This window comes from Trachinotus anak, unplaced genomic scaffold (assembly GCF_046630095.1).
Source record: "Trachinotus anak isolate AG129_WGS33_773 ecotype Australia unplaced genomic scaffold, CSIRO_AGI_Tana_v1 ptg000014l, whole genome shotgun sequence".
NCBI classification, from domain to species: Eukaryota; Metazoa; Chordata; class Actinopteri; order Carangiformes; family Carangidae; genus Trachinotus; species Trachinotus anak.
The window spans coordinates 14,760,839-14,786,971 of NW_027273865.1; the positions used below are offsets into that span (position 1 = coordinate 14,760,839).

Genomic DNA, 26,133 nt, shown 5'->3' on the forward strand with positions numbered 1-26,133 from the left:
CAGGGGGGTCCAGGCAAAGGTAAATTAAAGTTTATATCTGGTACCTGAAGTTCGTCCTGGCTGAACAGGTTTAGGAAAACTTCATTGCATGATTCCAAGGTGGTGAGCAGTCACATTGATGATGCACATTAGAGGATCCTGTTTGTGCTTCTAGAAGAAGAGTTACAACGTGTAACCTTTATCATGGTAAGTGTGTTTATAAAGTGATGCAGAGACATATCATGTTTGTAAAGTTTTTCATGCCACCATTACACAAGATAAAATATTTCAAGAAAGTTTGATGGTGATAGTGTGGCAGAAACTGTCTGAGAATGTGTGGGATGCACATGATCTCATGTTGTTTACTTTTGGATGCTTTATCCTGTAGTTTTATAATTGTATAGGGTTTTTTGGAAAGAAAGATGGATGTTAAATGCAGAATATAATTTCTGAAAGGACTATCTGCAGAACACAATCTGCTGTGGTATAACATGTGGAGCTAATTTTAGCAGGTGTGATGGTGTTCAAATGAAGCAAACAAGAAATAAAAATGTTGCAAAGTAGTTTCTTATTATTTGTCATTTTAATCTATTCACTTATTTTTTTTATAATTTGTGTTTCCCATAAATATTGTAACACAGTGTGAACCTGTGAAGTAAAAGTGCAGTGTCATAACATGTCTGCATGTAAAACAAAAGCTAATAGGAGTGGATACTCTAAGTGAGTACCCACTCTAGTACCCAGAACAAGTGGAGTTGAGATACTGTAAAATACTGCTGGAGTTTGAAGTATTTTATTTTTCTACATTTCTGCCCTTCTCTAAATCCCAATAAATTAATGTTAATTTTTCAATGATATAAAGGTTAAAAAGTTAACAGTTTCTATTTTAATATAAAGTTTTTGTTGGTCAGCTCAGGAAGCAGGAGAGTGAGATAAACATTTACAATATATTTTAAAAGCATTTTTTTTTTTAACAGAAAAGACACTTTTATTAGGGAAATGATTAAAAAAACGGCAAATAATAAAAAAAAAAGTCAGCTGTCATCATCAGTATTTTGAAAGAATGGTTCATATGATTAATCTTCTTTCCATCATCACCACTATCAACATCACTGGTAATTGTAAGACTTCTAAAACAAGATCAAACCTGAACTTGATCGATAAAATTTCATGTGTGTGATGATAAAGAGAACACACAGCACAGGACAGTCCTTATATCACCACTGTCTAGTGAGGAAGGCTTCCTTCAGACTGCTTAAAGCCTCCTCCTCAGTGATCTTCTTCCACTCCTCAGGAATAATTGCTGGTGTCTTTTCATATTCCTTTGCAAACTTCTCATTGAACTTCACCAACACATACCTGCAAATTAAAGAATATTTAGCTAATTTCATAGAGGAACACGTGTGGACAGATATATACTGTATATATACTGTATAATACATACAGATTATATGATAGAAACATTTTACAATTTCACATGATAATATTCAAGTCTAAATAAAACACATAGTACCTCCAGTAAGCACTGGGCGTCTGGCTGTTTGGGTCCTCAGGGGAGATGTTCCAGTCTGGATAGAGGGAATGGAGGTCAGTTTCTGCCACAGATGTATTCTGTGTGTCCTTATTCTGGGCTGTGTTACCCTGGATCATGCATTCATGACAACTGATACAGGGCACAGAACTCGAGTCAGAAGGCAGCATGCCTTTGGGCCTGTGGATCAGAGCCCTGTGCACCTCATGCCCTATTTCCTCCACGTCACAGGGTGTTCTGCAGAGAGGACATTGCTTGTCACAGCCTTTTACTTTGTTGAAGAGGTAGAGTTGGGGCTGAACTGGAAGGCAATTAAGAAGTTGGGAGATATCTTGATTTTGGGAGAACTCCTGGGCAAAGTCCAACCGCATTTCAGCCAGTAACTCCAATAAACATGTGACAAAACGATCCCATTCTGTGGTGATACTGAAGAGGGGTCCATCCAGAAAGTCCCTGGACACATCCATATCTCCATCTTTCTCTAAAGTGAGGCACACTCTCTCCAGAAGTGGTTTTGTATCACTCAGCACTCCATTTGTACCTTCTGCCGTTTGGCTCATTGCTGCTGCAATGTTTCCCACAATTTCTCCAAGTCTGTGTTGCCTCCATTTATCCAAGTGGGTTGATTCAGATAGGTGAGCTACCACTGTCTCTTGGATCCTCCTCAGTCTGAAGCTGTCATAGGAAAGCAAGTATTCCAGGAAGCTTTCAAAGCTATCTTCCTTAATTAGTTCTTCCAGCAAGCTTTGGTTGAAGGCATGTGGGGACTGATACTGTTCTTTAGCTTGGATTTCTTCTATGATGTGTGTCCCCAGTGGTCTATAGATATAGTCCAACACTGTAGGTTTGATGACCATGGAGGTGAATGCTTGGGCCACCCTCTGACATTCGTCTCGTTTCCTGAACTGGTAGATGAACTCCGCCAAGTATGCACTCTTGGTTGCAGTGATACATGTCAAAAGCTCTCTGTCCTTGGCATAGCGGTCATGAAGTTTTTGGAAGTCTTCGCATGCAGAGCAACAGAGGTACACTTTCAGGTCCACTTCAAAAGCTGATCTGATTTCCATAGATTTTTCCTTTAAAGCTTTTTCAACATTTGCCAACAGTTCTGTAATGTAGCTGTCAGAGAAATCTGCCGCTAAGCTAGATTTATCTGCTACAAACTGATTGTATTCCTCTATCACACTGCTTGCCAGCTTTTGAGCTGCTAACCTCTGTAATCTGTTGTTGTCCTCAAACATGTGCTTTAATCTGCTGCGGTATCCAAAGTGCTCATCATAAACTTGGAAGCTAGATATCTTGTTTTTGCCGATGACTTCAATTTTTTTCATGTGTTTCTCGAGACCACGACTGATTAGATTCTGTCTCAGAATATCTGTCACTCTTACACTTATATCATCTGTCTCTGAAGGCCTGAAGTCAAAACTGGACAACATCTTACTCCACATGCTCTCAAATTCCTCCTCTAGCTCTGCATCTTGAAGGAGAACTTTGTTTGACTTGCGGTTCTCTACCAGTGCATGCAACTTGGACTCTTGTTCTTTTTCCAGTAAGGTCTCAAATTTTTTCAGCTGTGTGGCAGAGCAATCGCTCTCTTTGATTGTCTCCAATCGTTGTATTATCTCCTCCGTTACTCGCTCCTGGAGGTCACTCATATTGCTCATTAGAATTGGCATGAATTTTTCAGTGCTCACTTTGAAAAGGTCATCTTTCATCAAATAGGCCTCTACTTTTGACCTGAGTTTGTCCACCTCTGTTTTGACTTCCTCTCTGGCCTCATCCTTCAGCTCACTCAGAAGGTCATTTTGTTTTGCAGGATCTAAAGCCTTTGTGTTTGTGGTGGCGATTTTCTGTGTTGCCCCCATAAGCCAGGTGTCCATGTGCTCCAGGAAACTGTCCTCCCACTGGGAAAGCTCTGTGCACAATAAAGAGAATGCTAAAGCTATGTCAGTATTTTGCAGACCAATTGAAAAAGATTCTGCTTTCACTGCCTCCCAAACAGCACACAAACGGATCATAAGTTCTGGCAGACCTGTGGCTTCAGACTTAGCTGCACATTTTTTCAGTGCCCCAAACAGGTTTTTCTTAAGCCTTAACACAGTCTTACAATACTGTGTGTCAACTGGTTCAGAGAGAGATGTATTGGACCACGGCCCTTTGACAAAGGCGATACAGTTTGTGATTTTTGTATGTTGCTTATCAGCAATGTTATTTCCTTTGTCCCCAATCTCAGTCTGAAGCATCTCAGAAACACGCCTTAACTGTGAGGCTTGTAGTAAGCCATTTATTCCTTCATTGTGGACTAGGAGTTGGCAGATGGGCATGGAGCCAGATTCTTTGATGCGTAGGAGAGCATTGACTATGACAGTGAAGTCTGTTTCAAACTCAGAACTTGCATGTGAAGAGATATTTTGCATTAAAACATCACTCAATCCTGTTGCAACAGTGGCCATTTCATTGTCATGGATCTGGGTATTTATTTTGTTGTCTTGAGAGATTAAGCAGAGACCTTCTACATCAATTAACAAGAGAAAATCACACTCCAAGTCCTTTCTAAGGGTATCAGGGAGACAGAGGGCAACCATGTACACCCCTCTGGTAGATCTTTTCCTTCCTTCATGGAATTTTACCCCAAATAATGCTGAAAGAACCTCAGCATTCCTTGCATGATGTACTCCAAGGTTTGTTAACACTCGGGTCCTGCATTGTTCTTGAGGAAGGCGGCGTTTGAGCTCTGCAAAGACACAGCCCAGCCAACGGATGGGAATGTTTGAGGCATCTCCATCCATTAGTTCAAGTGGAATCCCATAGAGAAGCATATCTGCAGCCAAGCTGGGAAGACGCAACACATTATGGCTCCCACTACCGGGGTTGATGTGTGTTAACTCAAAAATTAGGCCCATCTCACGCAAAAAGTGCTCAAGCCCTAGCATAGATGGATCAGGTTCAAAAAGCTGTGAACACTTGTCTACCTGAGGTTCAAAGGAAGCATCTGGGCACATTTGTTGTTTAGCAGAAGTCAAATCTGACGTTGGCAGTGTCATCTCTGGTTCATCTTGCTGTGTCCCTTGGCAGCTCATTGTTCCACTTTCTCCAGACTCCAAATGACAGTTTTCATTCTCAGAGACTGGATCTGAAATTTGTTCTTCAAAACTGACTTTGTTTTCAGTTATTTCTTGAATTTCTGCCTCATTTGACATCATATATAACTGCTGCTCTATGACTGGATCATGTGTGGGCTCAAGATTTTTTTGTTCGGACTGTAGTTCTATGCCTGCATCTGTAGACTTGTGCAAAACATGGTCTAACTGTTCCTCTATTCCAAACTGTTGGTCAGAAACTGGCAGTTCAGTATTTACAGGCTCTTCATTTTGATCTTCTTCAAATGTAGAATCTGTGCAGAAGCTATCACTGTCCTCTGTCTCATCATTGGCTCCATTTTCAAGCTCATCAGAGTGTTCAGACATGCCATCTTTCTTTTCTGTCTGCAAATTTGTGAATAGATCTTGTGGACTGTTTTGTTTTTCAGTTTGCTTCAGCTGAAGCTTGAGCCTCAACCAATTTAAGAAATAAGTTCTCGCCATTTTATCTGTTGTGAAAAGAGCATCAGTGAAAATCTTCATTGCTGGGGTCATTTTGTAGCTGCTCAACTCGACCAAGATGTCTTTCTGTTCTTTTTGCAGTTGGGAGTCAATTTTGTTTCCGCCTTTTCTCTGTTTACTCTCCTTCTTTTCTATTTCAGCCAGTTTGCTCCATAAATGCCCCTGCAAAGGAAGCTGTTTCTCCCTGAATTGAGCAGACCCCTCATCTAAACCTTTCAGTACTTCATCTACTGTGGCCATTGCTTTTTTACAGACTGTCCCTTCATCTACAGTAAAGCCTAGTTCCGTTGCTAATTTTGCTGCTGCCTCAAGTGTAACATGTTTCAACTTATCTGGTAACAGATCTTTCAGGGTGTCAGACAGCCTATTAGCTAGTTCCTCTTCACTCAAAGCTTTCCCTTGCAGCACTGACCCTTCAGGTAGCCCCATGTCTTTTTCAAGGTCCTGACCAACAAACCCCACTACACTGTTCTCATTTTTCTCAGTGTCTGAAACATCAATCAGTATCAGCTTGCTTGCCACATCTTTGTAGGAAGCAAGAAGTTGTTTCTCTTTCTCCCTAAGATTCCCACAGAAAACAATCACAGCCGAAGAAGCTTGACATAGAAGGCTGAAGCATTTCTCATGTGTACTGGCATCTCCACGTAGGTTAGAGATGACCACAGGGACCTTGAAATTATCTCTAGCAGTGTCTCCAGTGGGTAGAGACCATGCAATCTCTACCAGACCATTGGAGAGTTTCCGGTGCAGCTGTCCTCCATCCATTCCCTTGTGCAGAAATGTTTCATTGCAAGATTTGAGTCCACTTATAATGTTGTTGAGTACCTGTGACTTAGAGACACCACAGTGACCAAGCTTAACACAAGAAATCATCGGCATGTATGTACTTGCTAAATCCCCCTCTTGGGCCTTCCGGTTTTTGTCCAGAGAGTGAGATGTCCATTGGCTCACAACACGTCTCAAAGGCCAAAGAAGGAAGTGGCTGGGTTCTTCTGGATCTATGCTTGGTAGGATCAGGGGCACAGCAAACTGGCATTGCACCATGCGTACAGTCATCTCTTGGTGAAGGAAGGTGTTGGAAGACATAAAGACAGCTGTAACTAGATCAAGGGGGTTGATGGTATAGTGGCTTTCTCCCCCAAAACCACTGATCATTTCCTGGGGTGATTGGTTGGCATTGCTAAGAACATCACTTGGAGGTTTGCAGCAAGGACTCCGGGCATCTGGGCTAAGCAGCCAAAGGCGTTGGAGGAAAGCTTTTGGCAGATCTTTGAGGTCTAGAGGAGTTTGGTTCTCCAGAGTCCAAGTGCAGATGTCCAACATAGATGCTGGGTCCAGTGGTGCAGTCCTGAAGGCCTCCAGGCCCAGCTTTTGTAATATCTCTGTCTGGGCATTGTCTCTTGGAGGTTCTGGTTTAAAAACAAGGCAATCATTTAAACTGTGGATTGGCTACATCTAGTATAGTTTCATCCAGTTAAATGTAAAGTTAAATTTTAAACAATCAGGGAAAAAACAAATACTTTCCTTAATTTGGCAGGATGTGGTTCAAATGATCTGGTTATAATTTGGAAAATTCTAAGTACAAACAAATGATTTTCATCTTCAAATATGAACTTCTACTGATTAATCAGTCATCTGTGCTATGTAGTTTTCAGCTGTTGTGTCAAACTAACTTTTATGACTAACTTCTTCTAACTTTTATTTGAAGAAAAGGTACATTATCCCTGTAGCTAACTAGACGTTACATTTGAGCTCAAGGTCTCAGCTACACCTGCAAACAAAACAGCAATGTTTCCCTTAAACAGACTATCCTATGGTGCCATTAACATCAGATTTTACACTTGCCAATTATTGTTAATGAGTAAACACATTAAAACATTCATTAAAACTGTGCTTTTGTCCAAGCACTTCCCTTCTGACCTGCAGGTTTTATCTCAATTTGTTTGTCACAGTTAAGGGAAGCTTCTGTAGTGGTCTTCCCAAATTAATTTCTGCCTTCCTTAATGGCATGAACAGACCTCCCAAAATAGTTGATACATGATTAGATTTCATGGTCTTTTAGCACTCATTTAGCATTATTAGCCAAATCATTCAGGCTGGTAGAATGTAAATTTCTATTTGGATTAGTTTAGTTTTAGGGGAAAACCCAATTTGTCTGGACAAATCAGGAAATTCCCTACTGATAATCACAATAGATAACAGATACAAAAATTATTCTCTTTAAGGCAAATTCAGAGTCCTCAAATCATTTTAGCTTGGATTTTAAATGTGTTTGGGGTTTCCAAATGGCACTCTACTGGCACAGCCTCTGAATCATTCTTTTTATCATTTACTCTTCCCTGTAGCCATTTCTGTTAGGTAGGTGTTTTTATCAATTAATCTTACATATTAATCTATTAAACGAAATAATGTAGAAAAAGTTAAAGGGAAAATCTTTTAACATGGTTGGCCACAAAGGTGTCTACTTTTTCTTTAAAAAGAGGAATGCCATATAATCATTTTCACTATATGAATATTCAAACCATATTCAGGTAAACAGATTTTTTTTGTGTGTGTGTCCAAACATATATCTATAATGCCACAGCCCCAGAAAAACAAAAGAAAACATACTTTTCTTCTTGCTGCTCAGCCTCTTAGAAAGCTTAACTGACATGATAATTCCAGCTGAGTGTCTTTCGTCTCTGTGTTATATGAGTTTTCTTCTTGTGGTCAGCCACATCGCTAATAATGTGGAGTGTTGACTGGAACCCTGTGATTAAAAATTTAAACAAAAACATTACTGGAATACAAAAGGCAGCACAACACAATCAAAAGTACCTGCAAGTTTCCTTGGCCTAAAACAATGTATACCACATGTATTTCCCTTTATTGACCTACTTACATAAATCTCAGGGGACTGTTTATTGTGGAAAGTACAGAAGAGACTGGTTTGTTCCGCCCTGTTTGATTTTGCTTTTCACAACAATAAAACTTGATCCATGACAGGCTGAACATAATATGCCAATGTCATAGCCTCTCCTTAGTACAGGACACTGTCAGAAAGATAAAGCACTGCTCTGATAGCTCAGAAATAAGGTGACTACCCCTTAGTTTACAGTTCAAAGCTCACAGCTCTTTGGAATAGTTTTGAGTTTTACTACTTTCAAGTTGTGATCAGTGGCCATACCTCATTATTGAAAAGCTGGAATAGTACCAATGTGCAGCTAGAAATAGTTGGAAATAAGGTTAACAACCTTAAGTTATGTAACTTAGTAGAGTTTACCACAATAGGAGCATTATGACAATGTAAAAATATTCCACTACAAGTAAAGGTGCTGCAAGTAAAGGTAGAGTAAAAGGGCAGAAATATTATCTGTAAAAATGTATCCAAATTAAAGCTTTAGTGATGTCCCTCACTTGTAAGTCACTTTGGATTTTGCAGTAAAATGTCCCCTGAGATTGTTGCATTATTATCATTAGATTGTCAATACTGATGCAACAAAGTGCAATTAGCATTTTACTGTTGTAGCTGGTCGAGGTAGGGCTAGATTTACTTTATATTAACTTAAGGTAGTTTAGTACATATAAATCTGAGGGGCCCACTTGTGTTTCATAATGATACGGATCTGAATGATAAGGTAAAGTAATCTGCATAATGATGGCACTTGTGCCATTAAAGGACTACAGGTAGATTAACACTAAGTGAGTAATAATGATTTCTTAGTTTGAGCAATTATACTTCAATTGACAAATTAGTTAATTAGTTAATCATTAATTGCTGGTTTTGTGAGTTCATCAGGGAGCATTCATTAAGTGTTAAGTGTCCATGCTCGGAACTAAGTATTATACCCTTGTTCATTAACGAGCTAGCTGTTCTTCTGTAGCTTATGACTATTTTACTCTACTGTCCTTGATTATTATTATTCTACTAGTGTTATTGTTAGAGTTATTCTGAGTCAGGAACTTGTTAGCTATTTATTACTGTAATTATTTCCTGAGTTATTACTTCTTTTAACACCTTTGTTTTAAAGTATTACCTGTATTGCCTTGCTCATATAATCCATATGATCAATAAATATTTCCATTGGGAATAAAGAGAAAAAACAAGAAAAATATTGCCTGTTAAGTCTGACAAATTTCAGGAGCTGTAATCCAGTGTGTGGATACTCTGCTTTTAGTTTCACTGAATCTGCCATCCTCAACCCTAAATATACAGTAGTGTTTGATGTGCACACAGCTATCCATCTGCACAAAAATATTTCTCCTCATAAAATACGTATGCTGTTTCATGTATAATCTCTTAAATAATACAAACACATTAATGCTACTAATGCAAATAGTTAATTATCTTTGTGATAGTGCCTATGTTCTATTTGTCTTACTAAAATAATAACATTCTTACCTATTTGTCCTCGTACAATTGCTTGGTAAGAAAAAATGAGTATCCTTCACATTTAACGAGTAACCAGGAGGCTTTGTCTCTCTGTCTGTCAGGGGAGCTCTTATACCTGTCTGTCCAGTCATGAGACACATTCCATCCTACACCTCTATCTGATCCCGTAAGTACAAAATGAACATCAGTCATATTGCACAGACTTACAGCATACACCAAGAAACATAGGGAAGAGTGGACAAATGACACTAGTGATTATGTAAAAATTCTTTAGATGGCAAGCCTGATACTCAAACTTGATAATAGCAGTCAGCGTCAGCTACTCACAGTGCAATGTATTGGTGAAATGTATTCACAAGCACAATTCCAAGTGTTATCATTAGTCTACAGGAGTCAGACGCAAGGCCCCAGACAATGACGCACACAAACCCTTAGTCATGTCTGATGTCTCAGATATATCTGATTAGTACAGATAGCTGGCATACTGACTCTTCCTTTTATTCATAGACAGCCTTTTTCTTCTTGCCATAAGTTCCTTTTCTTAGAAACCCCTGTGACATAACTGTTTTACTCTGGCCGTCTTAATTAATAAGATGTTGAGCTAGTTTCATTACTCCAGAGCAAGTTCACATTGCTGTCATGATAAGAGTGGACAATTGTTCCAGAGAGAAATTCAAATGAAGGAGAGTACTTGATCCTAGATACAATATCCTGTTCTTCAATTTCCACTTAATTATCCCAAAAGAAATTTGTTTTGCAGACAGCCACAAAAGCAGAAAACCTTCATGATTTGTCCAGATATATGTCCTTATTTGTATTTTCGGTCTAGACCGAGGAGATGTAGTTGGAAATGCTGGTTTTCAATTTGAAATGTGAGTGGATTCAAATGTGATGCAATCCTCTTTTCATCATTCTTGCCTTCTTATATGGAGGAAGTGTTCTCAGAATTAGTGTGAAGGGCCTACCAGAACTATCTAAAGTACATAAAAACTGCATGATCATAATTACAAGAGAGCAGAGGAGATTAGCAGTTTGAGCTGTGATAATTTATTTTTTTTTCAAATGTATACTATTCATATTTAAAAGCAACATCAGATTCTTATCGAAAGAAAGCAGACACACTTACCAAATTTTATATGTTGGTACTTTCTAATAAAAGGCAGTTTATAAAATATGCACAAGTTTCAACTAATAACTTTATTAATTGATTTATTAGAGAGCCAGCAGGTAACCAGGTAGTGAAAAATCCCTTTGATTGCTCGGAACATACTACAACGTATTTTTTGGAATAGGGCTTTGGAGGATCTTGACCAAATCTATTCATTAATAGTTAAATTCATTAAGTTATGAGTTATAAGTTATTAGGATTTTTAACAAACAGGCTACTCTTAATTTGTCATTGTTAACAGCTTATAAATAATTGATAAAGCATAAGTAAATGATTTAAAAATGTTACAACTTATAAACACTTCATCAAGGTAACCTTAATAGAAAGATGTACCTGGGACCTTCTCCCTGATTCATATGAACATGCATAATAGGAATACAACACAAATATAATTTTATTCTCCACACACAAAGAAGAATAAAATTATATGCAAAACAAATTATAAAGTTTATTCTCTTTCTTAGTCCTGCATGTCTGAATAAATCCTGATCCGCCTCAGCTGAGGGAGAGGTGGAAGCACACCTGAGGGATAAGTGTTTTGCAGAAGAAAAGATTACTGCTTCTCTATTTCTGTCCTGCAAAGCTCTTTAGCAGTCTTACCCTCGTGTGTCAGAGACTGCAGGGAATGAAGTGCATGCATGTATGCGTGTGTGCATGTCTGTGTACGTGAGAGTGTGTGTTTGTGTGCACCTGAGCAACCTGTGTGAGTGGACATACTCCACAGCGTGCGTCCAATTGTCCTTCCCCTGAGCAGCCCTTCAGTGCATTCCTGATTGCTGTTCCTGTGTGGACTTATCTTTCCATCGGCAGGACTGAGGAAAGCAATTGAAAAACCAGGAGAACACCAGGAGAACATTAAGGATTAATAGAGACACCAAAGGAACAGTGGTCAAGATGTTGATCACCATGCTAACAGCCATGTACATGATGGTCAGAGTCGTAGAATCGGTAAGATGATTATAAGGACAGATAGCACTGAAATAAGAGTGGAAATAAGAATAGTATTAATTATTATTTTGGAAATTTAACATTTATTAAGTGTGTTATGCTTATGTCCTGTTTACTTTAAAATTTCTCTAAGATTAAAACATTCTTATATATCAGCTATAAAGAATGTTTTCATATTTGAAGAAATACACTCAAGGGTAAAGTGTTGCGTTTTAACTGGAACATTAACATTGTGGTTTCCTCACCCAGCAGCCTGTCAATGTCAAATACAAATCGAGTTTATCAGAAGGACAGTATCAGAATGTGATTAGTGTGATTTAAAACATGTTGTCAGAGTCAAATATAAACCAGGTTTATATTGACAGCATTTTAAATCTGCAGCTTTCTTATTCTTCTCTGCTTATTATGTAACATCCAATCCTCATGTTTCTAAAAAAGAATGTTAACCAGTCCAGCAGTGAAATGTCAGATAATTTACCACCAAATCGCCTCAGTAGACCATACTGTGCTAAAAAGTTAATGTTTTTTTACAGTTCTTTCAAAGGAAATCTGACATGTGGGGAGAGAGGTATTCAAAGAAAAACAGGACTTCACACCTACAGTATGACATTGCTTATGTGTCACCATTCAATCCACACATTCTCCTTTTTCTCTTTCAGATAGGGGTACGCTTTGCACGGCAACAGGACCCTTTACCTTACATGGTGTCCCAGCCTTTGCCTTGGCAGGTTCACTCAGTGTCACACAGTCGGAGGACCAGCAAAGCAGAAGAGGTAGGTTGTAATGAGATCTCAGTAAAGTTGCTGTCGCACACTTTGACAATTGATTCCTTATAGGTAATACAATGAGCATTCACTGTACACACAACTGAGTCATCCACTCTAACCACATCCTCTTTAGACATGAAATAACTCCACTGGGGTCCCCTCAGGGTTTCGTTTCACGATAGGTTGATTTTGAGGAAGCAGAGACAAGTATTTCCTTTATTCGGAGTTCCCCTGACAGTGTGGCTGGAATTTTTGCTCGTAAATTAGCTTTTCTAATCTTCTGATTTGTAATGGACAGAGAGACCATGTGGAAAGTTCAGCAGTCAAGCTTGACTCAGCGTGTGAGCATTTAAGCTGGTCACATGTCATATGCTTGCGTATGGTGTCTCAAAGGAGGACTGCAGAGGAAAGCAGAGAAATATGATTTACAAGACAGAAATGACTTTTGGTACCTCTGAACTAAAACAACATCAGCCAAATAATGTATAATGATAATAATAATAATAATAATAATATAATAAAGTTGAGTTTTGCATCAGACTCACTTAAGCAATGACCTTTTGACCCTTAGTGAATTAATAAATTGTTGTACACACAGAGATCAACACTGACATAGCTTGCAGTTATTTGGATATTCTTCAGGCTTTCACTATGGATTCCTGAATAAAGAAGCATATTTCAGTCCAGGTGAAAGTGCACATAAAAACTGTAGTTCACCTGTTAGTGGATTGTTTGTGCCTTTTTCATAGTTTGAGGTAACTGGCTTGAAAGTTGCCTCTGGTGTAGATCTTCATAAAGACTCTGGTGAATAAACAGACAAAGAAAGGCAAGAGGAAGAAGAGCTTTGGAAAGTGAGAGGACAGCCTACAAAATAACATCTGTGATGAAAGCTGGGAGAAGGGAAAAAATATAAATAAAGAGAGAGATGAAGACAGATGTTTTGTGTCGTAGACTGGCCACAGGTCAAATTCATATTAAATTCTTTGGTAGACGGAGAGAGTAGACCTGACTGATGAGGTCATGGAGGTAATGTGTGGGTGTGACTGCAGGCCACACTGACGTGCAAGCAGACTAAGCTGGCCCAGTCCTCAGCCTGTGGTTTCCCTGCCACTACTCTGCTTGAGCTGTAATCCCAATCAAGGGGATTTGTGTTTGAGGTCATTATTCTAACTGCAGATAGAAAGGACACACACACAGGTGCTGTCACACATGTACAGTACATTGCACACTCAGTCCCTGAGCGCTGCATATTTTGTACAGTTGAGTAGAAGAATTCAAGAAGGCACCGGTGTGACAATCTGTTGTGTCATGTGTTTTAATTGTGGTATGTGAACAATGCTTCAGCTAAATTCCAGATAAGATTGTACCATTGATAATTACCATACCTGACTGGTATCTTTTGCACAATCCTCACCAATGATACTTTTTTTCACCTCTGTGCGTCAGTGTGCGTATCAGTTTAAATGTGTTGTCTAACACACAGGTGTTCTGTTTTATTTACAGTTTGATGGGCTCAGGAGAAACAGCATAGGCGTGTATAGAAAGAGTAAGTAAAAATGCCAATTTAACTTAAATGCTGGCTATTTTTCTGCCATAATAATGGTCAACTAAAAGTTACCACTCGGGTTTGATTCTAACCAAGTGTCAAATCCAACTGACTCAAACTTAAATCAGAAAAATAGCCTGCTTGTATCCAGGCTAATATGTACACAATGTGTTTGAACTCAATCATTGCTACAGACTATGTCTCCATGGCTATTGCCTCTGCCTCTCTGGCTATACCCTGTGTCCTGTCGTGCTCAGACTCCAAAACCAGCAATGGGACGTGCATCACTCCCGCTGTTCCTCCACTCAGCCCTGTTGAAGTTGAGAAGGCCGCTGCTACCATCCAGACCCATTTCAGGAAGTTCCAACAGAAGAAACACAAGAACGGCAAGTAGATGGACAAAGAAGGATGGTGGCACAGGTGCAGCAAGCCTGAGAGACAACAGGAAGCAGGTGGGACATATGTCGATTCACCAAAGGAGGGATGAACTCTATGATGAAATGCACAAATGCATATGTACACACATATGCAAATATACATACATTCAAACTGTATGATAAACGCTTAGTAGAGCTCCTGGATTAGTGACACAGTATAAACAATGATATACAGTAATAGCCTATATCATAAACAACTGCTTGTAATACCCAATTTAAAATTCTATGTGAATAACATATATGAATACCTACTCTACATCTGAATGAATGTGAGTTTTGATGTGCTGTGATGACAGACTGACTGTGACAGTGTGTGAGTGACTGTGAGTATGCTGTAATTTATGTGTGACCAGTCTTTTGAGTATATAAATATGGAAAAAGAATAATGAAATAATTTGTCAACATTGTTGATCTTTCAAAAACAAACTGTTAAATTTTGACCAACCCATTTCAATAAACTCCTCTGACAGTCTGTATTGCGTTTCCTTGCAGCATGTTGCCCTCTAGTGTTTTGATCAGGTTCTGATTCACATGATAAATGAACCACCTAAAGATGTGGTTCATCCATAATGCAATTACAGCCTTGAAAGCTTCTATGCAGGATTTTTTTTTCTTTTTCAAGGAATACATTAATAATTTTATAGGTCTGAATGGAAACCTCACATGTTCGGATTAAACAAATAATTAAACCATTGAATATCCATGTGAATAAATACAGAAGAAATAACCAACAAAACCAATCAAAGTAATCAAAATAATTATTGGGCTGTCAATTCATTCAGAACAAAGCAACATCACATAAATGGCTTTGCCCTGTTTGTCTTGAATGAGAGACAAAGAAGGAGAAGATTTTGAAAACTATAATTGCAAAATTAAAAAACAGACATTTGGAGACATTTAGAAATTAAAACTAAGAGGACAAGGGAAGCAGGATGATATAACATTTAACAATATTAAGCAAAATTTCTAAAATGTATTGGAAAACTATCACAATGTAATGGTTGTGCTGTACAATTTCATGGTCTGTATTTATTCAAACAATTACTTTCAAATAATCTTAATTTTTAAACACAAGAGGTTTAAGCTCACAAGCAGCTATTAAAGTTGTTTTTTGTTATATTACTATCAGTCAGCACTGAGGGTAAACGTATTTAGGTTATGTGCAGAATTCAGTAGTTCGACATGAGATTAAATCTATGTGTGTCAAACAGTTGGCTCATTCAAATTTCAATAAAAAAACAAACATAAAAAAACATTATACTCACTTCTTGTGGTATCACATGCGGATACTTTAGGTTTAGTTTGTCGAGGTTTTGAGATAACCCTTTGTTTTCTGCCTCCACCCTAATGCAATGGATGTGAATTGAATGCAACTTGTGCTGCTCACAGTGTTGAATAATCAAATCATATAATATAATATATATAATAATCATTTACAAATTCAGTTTGTTTGTTTTTTTCACATTACTCTGAAATTCACATAAATGATAGCATTTTTCATTTGAACTTCCTTCTACCAGAAGAAATAGTCCCTATAAGCCATTCTTCACAGAGAGTTCTGTGGATCTTAAAAACAGTCTCTCAAATCTCAAATGCTCCATGGTTCTGAAAGAATGAACAATATCATCACAGTTCATAAAAAGATAGCTTTATTGCACAAGGTGTTGAGTACTGTTTTTCTGTTTTTGTTTGTTTTCATAGAAAAGAAAATGTAGAGTTAAACACAAGCAATTGCAAATTGAAGCAACATTTCCCCATAAAAGTTTAAGGAACAACCTCTGCATTTTTAAAATGTTTTAATTAACCCCCTTTTAAATTGTTCAATTCACCATTTCCCTTTTTTCTTTTATAACCAGCAAAATTTTCAGAACATGCAATGCTGCTGTCCTCCCCCAAAAAGTGGAATAATAAAGAAAAAAAAAGGCAAACTCTAAATCAAGCAACCAGTGACAAAGTAAAAAAAAAAAGAGAAGGAAACCAAAAAACATTAAAAAAAAAAAAAAAAAAGAAAAAAGAAAAAAAAAACTAATTCAAAAGGAGACAATGCAACCAAATGTCCTGTAAAAGAAGAAATCAATAATGTTAACTATGCATGGTCCACTCTGGCATGTTTCAACTGGTCCATAAATCAAGATAAAGCAGTGTGTGTATAATTCTATAGTTTTTTCATTAAGTCCTCTTCTGTTTCATTACAATAACTTCAGTTCAGAGTTTACATTGTGCCCTGGTTTCTAGTGAAGATGTCGAAAATAGTACTCATTTATACAAAACACTTTCCTATGTACACAAATCTTCTAGTATGGAGTAGAAATCATGTTGTATAGGTGGACAAAAGGGTACAGTGAAAGGGGGAGATCTGATTGGTTGGGCAGATGTGGAAAAGGTTGGGGAAATATCACATGTGAAGTTGGCTTTACGAACACACACAGAGTCAGTTTGAAAGTATGTTGTTGCACTTCAAGGAAAAATCCACCCAACCACTAACCCATCACTAAAACACTGTAACTCATCACAACAATGCAGACCAATATTCAAATGTTAAGCTGCTGCTATAATATTCAATGAGAAAAAAATATAACTGTACTGTAAAATGCTGATGTGAGTTTGAGTCTTTTAAGTACAATATTGATTTTCTTTTTGTCAGATTCTCTGCTGCTAAAATAGTGTAAGAACACAAATAGAAATGTATAATATTATGTTATTATACATTATATTTGATGCATTAGTGCTATACATTATTCATGCATTCTTCACAAAGTCAATAAATACTTGATGATTAATTACATGGTTAGAAATTTCATTGCTGTAGCAATATGGTTTGCGTTTGCCTTGAAAGCAACTAGTCAATTTTAGATTTTAATACAATAACAGATTTTACAGTCACATATAATTTTTAATTAGACCAGAAAGGGTCTACATCTCTTATTATTTATGTCCACCTGAAGCATATGTCATGCCTAAGAGGACAAAAAAAGGCCCACATCACTCCCCAAAGTACTTGAATACAACAAACTATATATTACACTTAATGAGGAAAAATAACTCCTGGAATACATTAAACATTACATATTGATGATAGTAACTGTAAAAGTATCAGGGTGGAAATTTCCTTAAAGACAGACATTACATTTACTTTGAACAAACTGACAGCAGATCAGTGTTTTACAGTAGAAGCAACTTCACTGAAGAACTGGGGAAAGCAGGTTGAATAGGAGTTTTTTTCATCACTCCATCCAATATCCATACAACTGGAGTCAGGAGGCCTCTTGTTTTGGTTGCTAAAACAGGTAGCCCCATTCCCTAACTCGTGTTTTTTGAAAACAAGTTTTTGCATAACTTGAAACATAAAGGCCAAACTGAAAAGCGTCATAACCATTGACAGTGGAAAGCAAAATTCATGTCTCTCCTGTGTAGTGTTAAAATAAAGGGGAATGTGAATACTTTTATGAGTAGTTTTACTGTGTGGTATGTTATTGGCCTGCAGTCCTGGACTTTGGGGAGGACTTGCTATGACACAGATAAGAAACAGAAATACTTGTTGGTCTGTTTGTCTTCATTAACTATAGTCAGGTAATGGCATTGAGTTTGTGAACACACCTTTGGAAGGTACAATACAACATATTACAATAGGCTCACTTACTGTATAGGCTGTCCTTGTTTTACTGTTTTCTTTTTCAACACCACACTTTCTGCACTGAGCCATAGACCACAGTTAACCAGCGACACAATCTCACACTATAACTTGACTCTACTGTGCTTGTCCTTTCAGCCGCTTACCTGCTGCACAGGCGCTGCAGCTAGAACATTTACAAAATCACAAGGGGGGGTCATCGTATCATTCCTCAAACCTCCATTTCACCATTTAACTTTCTTTCACACCACCTCCTTTCTTTCCGAGATCTCCGGTCCATGGATGTGCTACCCGTTTAAACCTCCCTCTTCTTTTTCTTCCTTCCTTCTTGCAGTTTCTCACTCTGAGCGATTGTCTTGTGATCTTTTATATATATTTTCAATTAGAACGGCTTCTATATTTCTCTGCTTTTTTCAATATTCATATATTTGCTATATATTTGAATAGAAATATATATGTACATACTTTTGAAAACAAACATATATCATATCTTTTTATTTTTTCTATTGCGAGAGCCCTGATGTTACGTTTTACCATTGCAAAACATTTGGAGCAACTCTTTTTTTGGAACGATCTTTGTTATGGGATTAAGCTTTGGGAGAAGAAATGGGAAAAGAAAAAAAAATTAACAGATACAGTACTATTCATAAAGCTAAAATCAATTTCAGTGAGGTGGAGGGACTTGAAAACACATCTTTTAGTTTTGAAGACCACTTATTTTTCAAGAAAAATGGTATCTCTCTGCTATGTAACCCCCTCCCCGTTTCCCTAACACAACTGCAAATTCTATTAACACTTGATCTCTCTATCTATAATCTCAAAGTCATTGTCCGTTCATAAATTCAAGATCACTTCATACAAATAAGATTTTTCTTGTATACATCTCTATAAATTTGCTGTATGTTTTCAACTTGTTTCTCTATTCAAGTTGTCATTGAATGTCAAACAGCATTTCTGCCTGTCTGTGCATATTAGACCTCTTCTCTCAGTCAGTCTGTATTTTTAACTAGCCTGTATGCTAGCAGTAGGTCACAGTGACACTGTATGGATATGATGGGGGACTGGGTGGGTACAGGTGAAAGGTAGGGAAGGATAGGAAGGGATAAAGGTAAAGGTAAAATGAGTTAAACAAAAGAATAATGGTATTGTGGCACCATGATGAATCATAAAAGGGTCTCTTCCTTCTTTGTTCTGAGGGCATGAAAGAGAGAAAAAGAGACGGAAATGAACTCTTTCTTATTATCTGGAATCACTCTCTTTTGAACCCACTTCCTCTTCAGTATTTCTCATTTCCTAAGCTCAATCACACTTAGCAAAACAAAGTTCAAAATGCTGGACCAAATCAGGATCATAGCGTTTACATCTTTCAGGCATCATCATCGCTACTGTCCCCGAATCCCCTCTCACAGGTACAAAATGAACAATGGGGGGGAGGGGGTTCAGTTTTGACACAGACGTCTGCCCGAGAGGTCAGCATACAGATTGATTTTTAAAAGGTCCACTGTTGGTGTGTGCCTGCCACATGTATACATATATATATTTACACATATACACCCACACGCACACACGCAGGCTTGTGAAGGTTTCTGTTACTTGGATCCATTCTAACTTTTTCTTAGTGCACATGAGATTATATTTCCATCATCATAAAAAGAAAAAGAAAAACTGAAAAGGTTTGGATTCATCTTTCACTTGCCGATGCTTGACATTTTTTTTTTTTTTTTTATCTCCTCTGCTTTGAGTCTGTTTATAAAAGCATCCATTAAGACCATTGCGCTGTGTCATCCATTGCATGTATAAGAAAATTCCCCATATCTCAAAACTGGTATTGAGACGACAGTCCTTCCACTGCCTCTAATGTATGAATCCATGATGGAGTAACCTCTCAGAGCCAGTGTAACACCAAGATTTGGTGGTTTATGCATACAGTAAAAGCATCCTGCCATGGCACAATGCTGTGATATGAGCTCTTCTTCCATCAGAGACCAGAAAAGAAACATATTTAAAAACCTAAAAACCTCAACACACATCTGTGTGAAACTCAAGCAACCTGGTTCATTCTATGACTGTCTTGATCCAGAAGACAAGACAGTGCACGTGGAAAGCATTTTGTGCATAAGTACAGTGTCCTTACCAGAAAATGAAAATATAAAGTGAACAGATAAATCATTTATGTTTTGGCAAGTGGTTTCCAGGGTGATGAAAAAGGAGATAGAGAAAGATGACACAATAATAATAGAAAGCAATCAGGCAGAAAGAAAGGCAAACCCCTGTGCTGTGAAGACCCAACTCTGACCCCTTCATACAGTAGTGTCGATGGGAACCCAACCAGCCCCCTGCAGCCTGGCACAGCACAGGCACTGACGGGTCAGCTGTGCATGTGTATGTTCCTCACCCCACTTTTCCATCGAGGCTCCAGGCAAGCGCCGGCTTGACCAGCATTCTATAAAGAGTTACAGTGACAGGCCGCAGTGATGGCAGGCTACACCAGTGTGTAGGACTTGGAGTAGGCCCCTGCCCCTCCATCCCTCTGCTTCTGTAGTCTGCCTAAGCCCGAGGAGCTGCTCTCCAGGAGAGAGTCTCTGGATCCTCCCATCTTGGAGGAGGATGAGGAGGCACCTCCAGGGGTCCCTCCTGTGGCCCCTGCTACCCCACCTCCACCGGAGGATGATGATGCTCCAGCAGCTGCAGCAGTAGCAGCAGCAGCTGCCGCTGCATTCTGGGCCACTGAGGCAGAAGAACCGGGCATGGTGAGAGTCCTCTGGGGAAGTGTAGAGCTGCTAGAGCTAGCAGATGCCCCTCCACTCCCACTACCTCCACCACCGCCTCCTGTTGCTCCTCCAGAGGAAGCCCCGGAGGAAGTGAGGTTGGACAGGCCAGAGTGGCCCATGGTTAGGGCCTGCTGCTTTGCAGAGTCCATAGTCACATGACGGCCCTGGGTGTGGTATGCCCGCTGGGCCAGGCCACGAATGGAGGCTTCACGGGGTGGAACCACTGGACATGGGTCATGATGCTCCGACTGCTTTCGGAAGAAGGGATCTGACTTCATGTAGAGGGGTAGGTTGCAGTAGTCACCTAGAGGGGAAAAGTGGAATTTAATGTGACTAACATAGCCTGCTAAAGCCTATTCAGTGTAAAGTAATATTCATAGAGCTGCAAACTATGAATATTTTCACAGTGTATTTATCAAAACCGCTGACTGCATGGGACTTATCTGGCACTGTTATTTTTATCACTGTTATTTTTGTACATTATGTACATATTACCCATCATACAGAAATCTTACCTCCCTTGTAAACTTAGTAGTACATATTCTTTTTCAGCATTTGTAGATTAGATATTTACTTGGTGAAAAATAATATTAAAAAAACCACTCACTCTTGGCGCGATGTGGAATGGGCACAGCTACATTCTTGCCACGGTCATAGTCCTGGGGTTTGGGCGGTGAGGCAGTGAAACGGCAGATACCAGGCTCTGATGGTGTGCTCATGGATGTCATGCTGTCTGCATTGTCATTGGTACCTGTCGTCATCTGGTCAGACGAGCTATCAGAGATAAAGCATTCTGTAATCTCAAATTTGGCATGTTGCAGATGTTCCTCCAGCTTGGCATGCTCATATGCCCTTGCCAACTCCTCGTAGGTAGAGGAGGCGCTCTCAGTCGACACCATGCTGTTGCGACCCTTATCTTTGGAAGACAGAGGAAAGAAAATGAAGGTGAGCACGTTTTATCCTCCACATTTGAAAAAAAAAAGGCCTGTGTTAAATGTGCATACTAATGGCTGTAAGTGTCATTTCACCCATGTGCCAACCTGTGTCCTGTGAGAGGCTGGCACTGTAGCTGTCACTCTCTGTGACAGTGATGCCATGCTGGGAGCCAACTGTGCGCCAGTCTGAGGTGAGAGTGCGGGCTGGCGTGGAGGCCTGACACTTGGTCAGAGTCCACTGACTGGAGTAGCGATTCCTGATGCTGTGGGCTGACTTCACACTCTTCCTCGACACTGGGTCTGATGGTAAATGGACGAAGAAATATGAAGGATGCGAATATGTGCAGAGGCAAAACATCAGGCTTAAGCCACAGTGGATTTTAACAGGTTGAGAGAAAAATGCAAAAGGCGATCAGACTGAGAATTCCTGGAATTTGGTCAAAAAATAAAGGAAAGAAATTTAAATGCAGGAACTTTACACTGCTTATGTTCACACCATGTGCCTACTGTACTGTGATCTATAAAGAAACAATACTGCTTCAGTTAGTTTAAACCGTTACTGACAAAATCGGAGAGAGAGAGAGAGAGAGAGAGAGAGAGAGAGAGAGAGAGAGAACACTTACTGGTTCCGGGTCTGATGTCTGACATGTCAATCAAAGGACCGGTGTTCTGGATGAGGGCAGGGTGATGAACAGATACACCTGTGCAGAAGCTCTGAGGGTTCCCGGTTTGGTTGAACTCCGTGTCTGTCACAGGGATAGTGGCCTTGTCCTCACCTGGTAAGAGACAGAATGGACGTTACAGAAAAATACCTACTGCAGGCTGAAAGAACTGACAAATAAAAGTCTAATGCCTTCCAGTGTTCATAACACATTTGACTTATAAATCATTTGATCCGACACTCATTCACAGACATGTGAACACACACAAACTCTTCCTCTCACCGATTTGCTTGATGCCTTCTTTGTCCTCAATGAGCAGCTGCACTCTGGGGATGTCGATGTGTAACCGTGGGCCCTGAGGAGGGCCCTTCACTGGGGTGTCAAAGCTGCGGTTGTTTTTACTAATCCAGAGATACAAGACAAGCACGCACACAAACATTCACGGTTTTGAGATATTTAAATGTGGATTTGCGAAATGGATTTTGAGATACACTAAATAATTTTTAGAGAGGGATTGAAAGTAGCTGTCTTACCTGATCAGCATCTCTGCCAGGCTTTTGGCATCTATAGAGAGCAGAGAACATAAATTATTTTTTCCTGACACACAAATCAATCTTTTAAAACAAAAGCAACTCTAGAGACTACATTCAAGATTCTCTCTGAAGTCTGCTTCTGCTTCAGGAATCTCTCTGAAGACTGCTTTGTTCTTCTTGCCAGTTCATTGCCACCATTTGTCTCCTCTCCTTTTACTTCCACTCTCACCTCTTAGTCTTTTCAGCCTTTTTTCTTTGCGTTTCTTGCGAATGATGAAGAGTAGCGCAACACCCAGAGTGACCAGGATCACAGGACAGCCAATAGAAAACAGCTTCTTGACATCATCGTTCTTTTCCAGGGGGGATTTGATTGGTGGGATTGTGCCTGCACAAACCCAGGACAAGAAGAGATTAGTGACTGCCTTTTCACAACAATATTTCAAGGTACCCAGTTTAATGAATTTCTTATTAAAGTAGAAAAAACTAGCATTTTATCCAAATGACAAACAAAGAGTTCTTTACTCACTACCATCATAGTCCAGTGTTGCAAACTGGGAGCTTTGGTTGCCACAGCCAGCGCTGTTGCACGCTTTCATCTTCAACTCATACCAGGTGGCCTCACGCAGCTCAGCCAGGAACACATCTGTGGTGGCATTGGTTCGTACACTCTGCCACGTCCATGTACCTGCAACAAATTAGAAACGTCATGTCTAATCGAGATGGAAAGTTACTTGAGTAATAGCAATACATTTCTTTGTTTCACACGCTTGATTTAACTAGGTATCATCATTTTTTCTATTTGATTTGTTACCAACCACTGCAAATTGAAAAAGCGGTAACCCACCTTTTGGTCTAAACTCTAGTGTGACAGCGCTGATTGGACAGCCTCCACTGGCCCAACCCTGCAGGTTGAGGCGGGCGTGGCTGGAGTTAATGTGGGTGAAGACCGGCTGGTCCTTATTGAACTGGGGTTCTGTAAAAGAAGAAACAGCAGCATCATGAATTATTGTTAAGATCACTAAAAAAATAAATAAATAAATAAAAATCATAATAGCACCTTTCTGACACGAAATCAGCACCAAGTGCATCACATGAAAAGACATAAAATTAACATAAAAACATGTTAAACAATATTAAAGATGGAATACTAATAAAATAATACCAGAGAAAAAATGAAATAAATAAATAATTAAAAATGACATATGTTGTGCAGGAGACAGGCGATTGAGAAATATAAGACATCATAGGCTGATCACTGATACAAGAAAATAAGTCATCTGTGATACAACACAGGCCTTTTTTTCTCATCCAAACATTGAGATTGTGAAGAAGGTAAATGTGTTGTTGAACAATGAATGACTTTAGTTATAACTTTCATCAAAGTAGAGCATTTATAAGCACCCAGAGCAACACACTGTCTGTGACCAGAAACCCTCTATCAGCTATTGTGAGTACAATAAAAAATGACACACAAAGAGGTGGTGCGTTATCCTTTATGTAAAGCAGGGAACCATTCTGTATCTACAATTTGAAAACTGTGTTGATATGAAAGGTCAAATTTTAGTGGGTCTTAATGTTCTTAATATTGCTGGATGAATGCTAAATATTTCAAGCTCCAATCGTGGGCTGCTCCACAGAGACGTCTCACACGTGGCCTATTTTCTAAACAGTTTTAGGCTGCGAAATCTGTCACTCGGAATGTGCGTTATCGCTCAACACCTATTTCATCTCACAAAGGTGATGTTCACTTCTCCTTTGTGAAAATGTGTATTTTATGTATATTTGTTTTCACCTTTATCCACCCACACTAATTTCCTTTATCCTCCATTCCACGCTTCTCACCTCGCCCGTGGGTCTTTGCCTCGATGATCTCACTGATGCGTCCGGCTCCAACGCTGTTCTTCGCAGCCAGCTTTACTTTATACCAGGTGCCACAGCGCAGGTTCTCCAGTTTGAAAGAGCGCTCACTAGAACTGATGAAAACATCTTTCCATTCCTCTGTGTTGTCCACAGAGTATTGCAGCACAAACCCTGTAAACACACAAAGAAAGACACAATTTTATTATCATTATTTATGCTTAATTACATAATTCTTTCTTTTTCATGGTTAAGATGAAGAACTCTTTTTGTACCATCCCAATCAAACTTTATGACATGTGTACCTTACTGTCCACTAGATGGCAGTGTCAGACTGCACTTCTCTGGCCCAGATAGGCCCCAGTTGGAGGACAGTGTAGCAGCTCCCTCCATGCTGCCATTAGTTACCTACAAACCCCAAGACTGGGATGGCGCTGACTGAGCATCTATGCAAATGAGCGCATGCAATATGGTGACTGTTTTTATAATCAGCTGCCTTGGAGAGCCAACTCCCTCCTGCTCTGAGACACTTTCCATCTAATCCTCCATCTCTGTCTGTTCTTTCCTTCTGTTGGTAAATAATTATGTATATATGAATGTCTCCCTCTCTGAGCTTCTCTGTACACTTTGTACCATCCTTTGTTTCTCCCTCTCTCTCTAACAGATGGTACGATAGAGTCAAAAACATGAGAAGGGTTAACATGCAGATCCTGCAGTGTTTGTTTATAAGTTTTATAGTCACCCTCTCTCTGCCACAGAACAGAAGAGAAAAACACAGAACACAACAGAGAGAACAGTAGAGGACAGAACAACACAATAACAAACTCACTCCAATTGTCACTCCAGGATTTCTAACCTTCATTTGTTTGCTCCATTCATTTGTTTATCTGTTTATTTTCATCTTATTTCTACACAAGCTTCAAAAAGGCATTTTTTTAAAAATGAAAACATGCTAACATGTTTTATCTAAAAGGAATAGGCTGCAGATGCAAAATAGATGCTTGATGGCAAACTTCAGCTTTGCCTACTGCTGACACTGTGCAGATGGCTTCACAGACAGACAGGCATTCTGGTATACATACAAGATATACACATAGGCTTCATGGATGTATGAGTGGATGATGTATACAAATATTGATTTGGTAGCCCATCATTATTTGAATGCAAAGCTGCCCCAATTTTTTTTATTACTTCCTGCTTCCATGCATTTAATGCATGCAAATTAGTCTCATTCTCTGGGTTTTCCTGGCAGCGTGCTGATCCAAATGAATAAGACAAAAATATCATATTGTTACAACTTTTGACAGCTTTAAATTGAACTTGACCTAATGGATCAAGGAGTTGTTTTTAAATGTGATCTTTTTTGTAGCTATTTCTTTTTAATGACATATGTA

General features: G+C 39.1%; 3 protein-coding genes across 6 annotated transcripts in view; 1 reads left to right on the forward strand and 2 right to left on the reverse strand.

Moving 5' to 3' along the window:
• Nucleotides 1-756: 756 nt before the first annotated feature.
• gvin1l2 (GTPase, very large interferon inducible 1-like 2) lies at nt 757-9,648 on the reverse strand. The gene is made up of 4 exons (XM_071496864.1): nt 9,494-9,648; nt 7,723-7,861; nt 1,493-6,521; nt 757-1,338 (listed from the first exon to the last, which is right to left on the reverse strand). The coding sequence occupies exons 2-4, from the start codon at nt 7,763-7,765 to the stop codon at nt 1,197-1,199; spliced, it is 5,214 nt and encodes a 1,737-aa protein (XP_071352965.1). The 5' UTR covers nt 7,766-7,861; nt 9,494-9,648; the 3' UTR covers nt 757-1,196.
• Nucleotides 9,649-11,257: 1,609 nt separating this feature from the next.
• On the forward strand, nt 11,258-14,822 carry LOC139631935 (uncharacterized). Of its 2 annotated transcripts, none has more exons than XM_071496605.1 (4): nt 11,258-11,600; nt 12,260-12,373; nt 13,871-13,913; nt 14,108-14,822. In XM_071496605.1, the coding sequence occupies exons 1-4, from the start codon at nt 11,547-11,549 to the stop codon at nt 14,305-14,307; spliced, it is 411 nt and encodes a 136-aa protein (XP_071352706.1). In that variant the 5' UTR covers nt 11,258-11,546; the 3' UTR covers nt 14,308-14,822. The 2 variants fall into 2 exon arrangements, with proteins under 2 accessions (XP_071352706.1, XP_071352707.1); XM_071496606.1 differs by having other exon boundaries at nt 11,270-11,600; nt 14,171-14,822.
• Nucleotides 14,823-15,976: 1,154 nt separating this feature from the next.
• The window catches only part of dscaml1 (Down syndrome cell adhesion molecule like 1), a 98,204-nt gene continuing 88,047 nt past the window's right edge, over nt 15,977-26,133 (reverse strand). For 2 of the 3 annotated variants that reach the window (XM_071496604.1, XM_071496602.1), the window contains exons 26-35: nt 24,725-24,913; nt 23,727-23,855; nt 23,409-23,567; nt 23,112-23,267; nt 22,883-22,913; nt 22,632-22,750; nt 22,311-22,463; nt 21,793-21,987; nt 21,360-21,668; nt 15,977-21,056 (exon numbers count right to left, since the gene is read on the reverse strand). In XM_071496604.1, coding sequence (XP_071352705.1) covers nt 20,464-21,056; nt 21,360-21,668; nt 21,793-21,987; nt 22,311-22,463; nt 22,632-22,750; nt 22,883-22,913; nt 23,112-23,267; nt 23,409-23,567; nt 23,727-23,855; nt 24,725-24,913 — 2,033 coding nt within the window. In that variant the 3' untranslated portion in view covers nt 15,977-20,463. The remainder of the gene's footprint in view (nt 21,057-21,359; nt 21,669-21,792; nt 21,988-22,310; nt 22,464-22,631; nt 22,751-22,882; nt 22,914-23,111; nt 23,268-23,408; nt 23,568-23,726; nt 23,856-24,724; nt 24,914-26,133) is intronic. The other variant, XM_071496603.1, reaches the window with a different exon arrangement.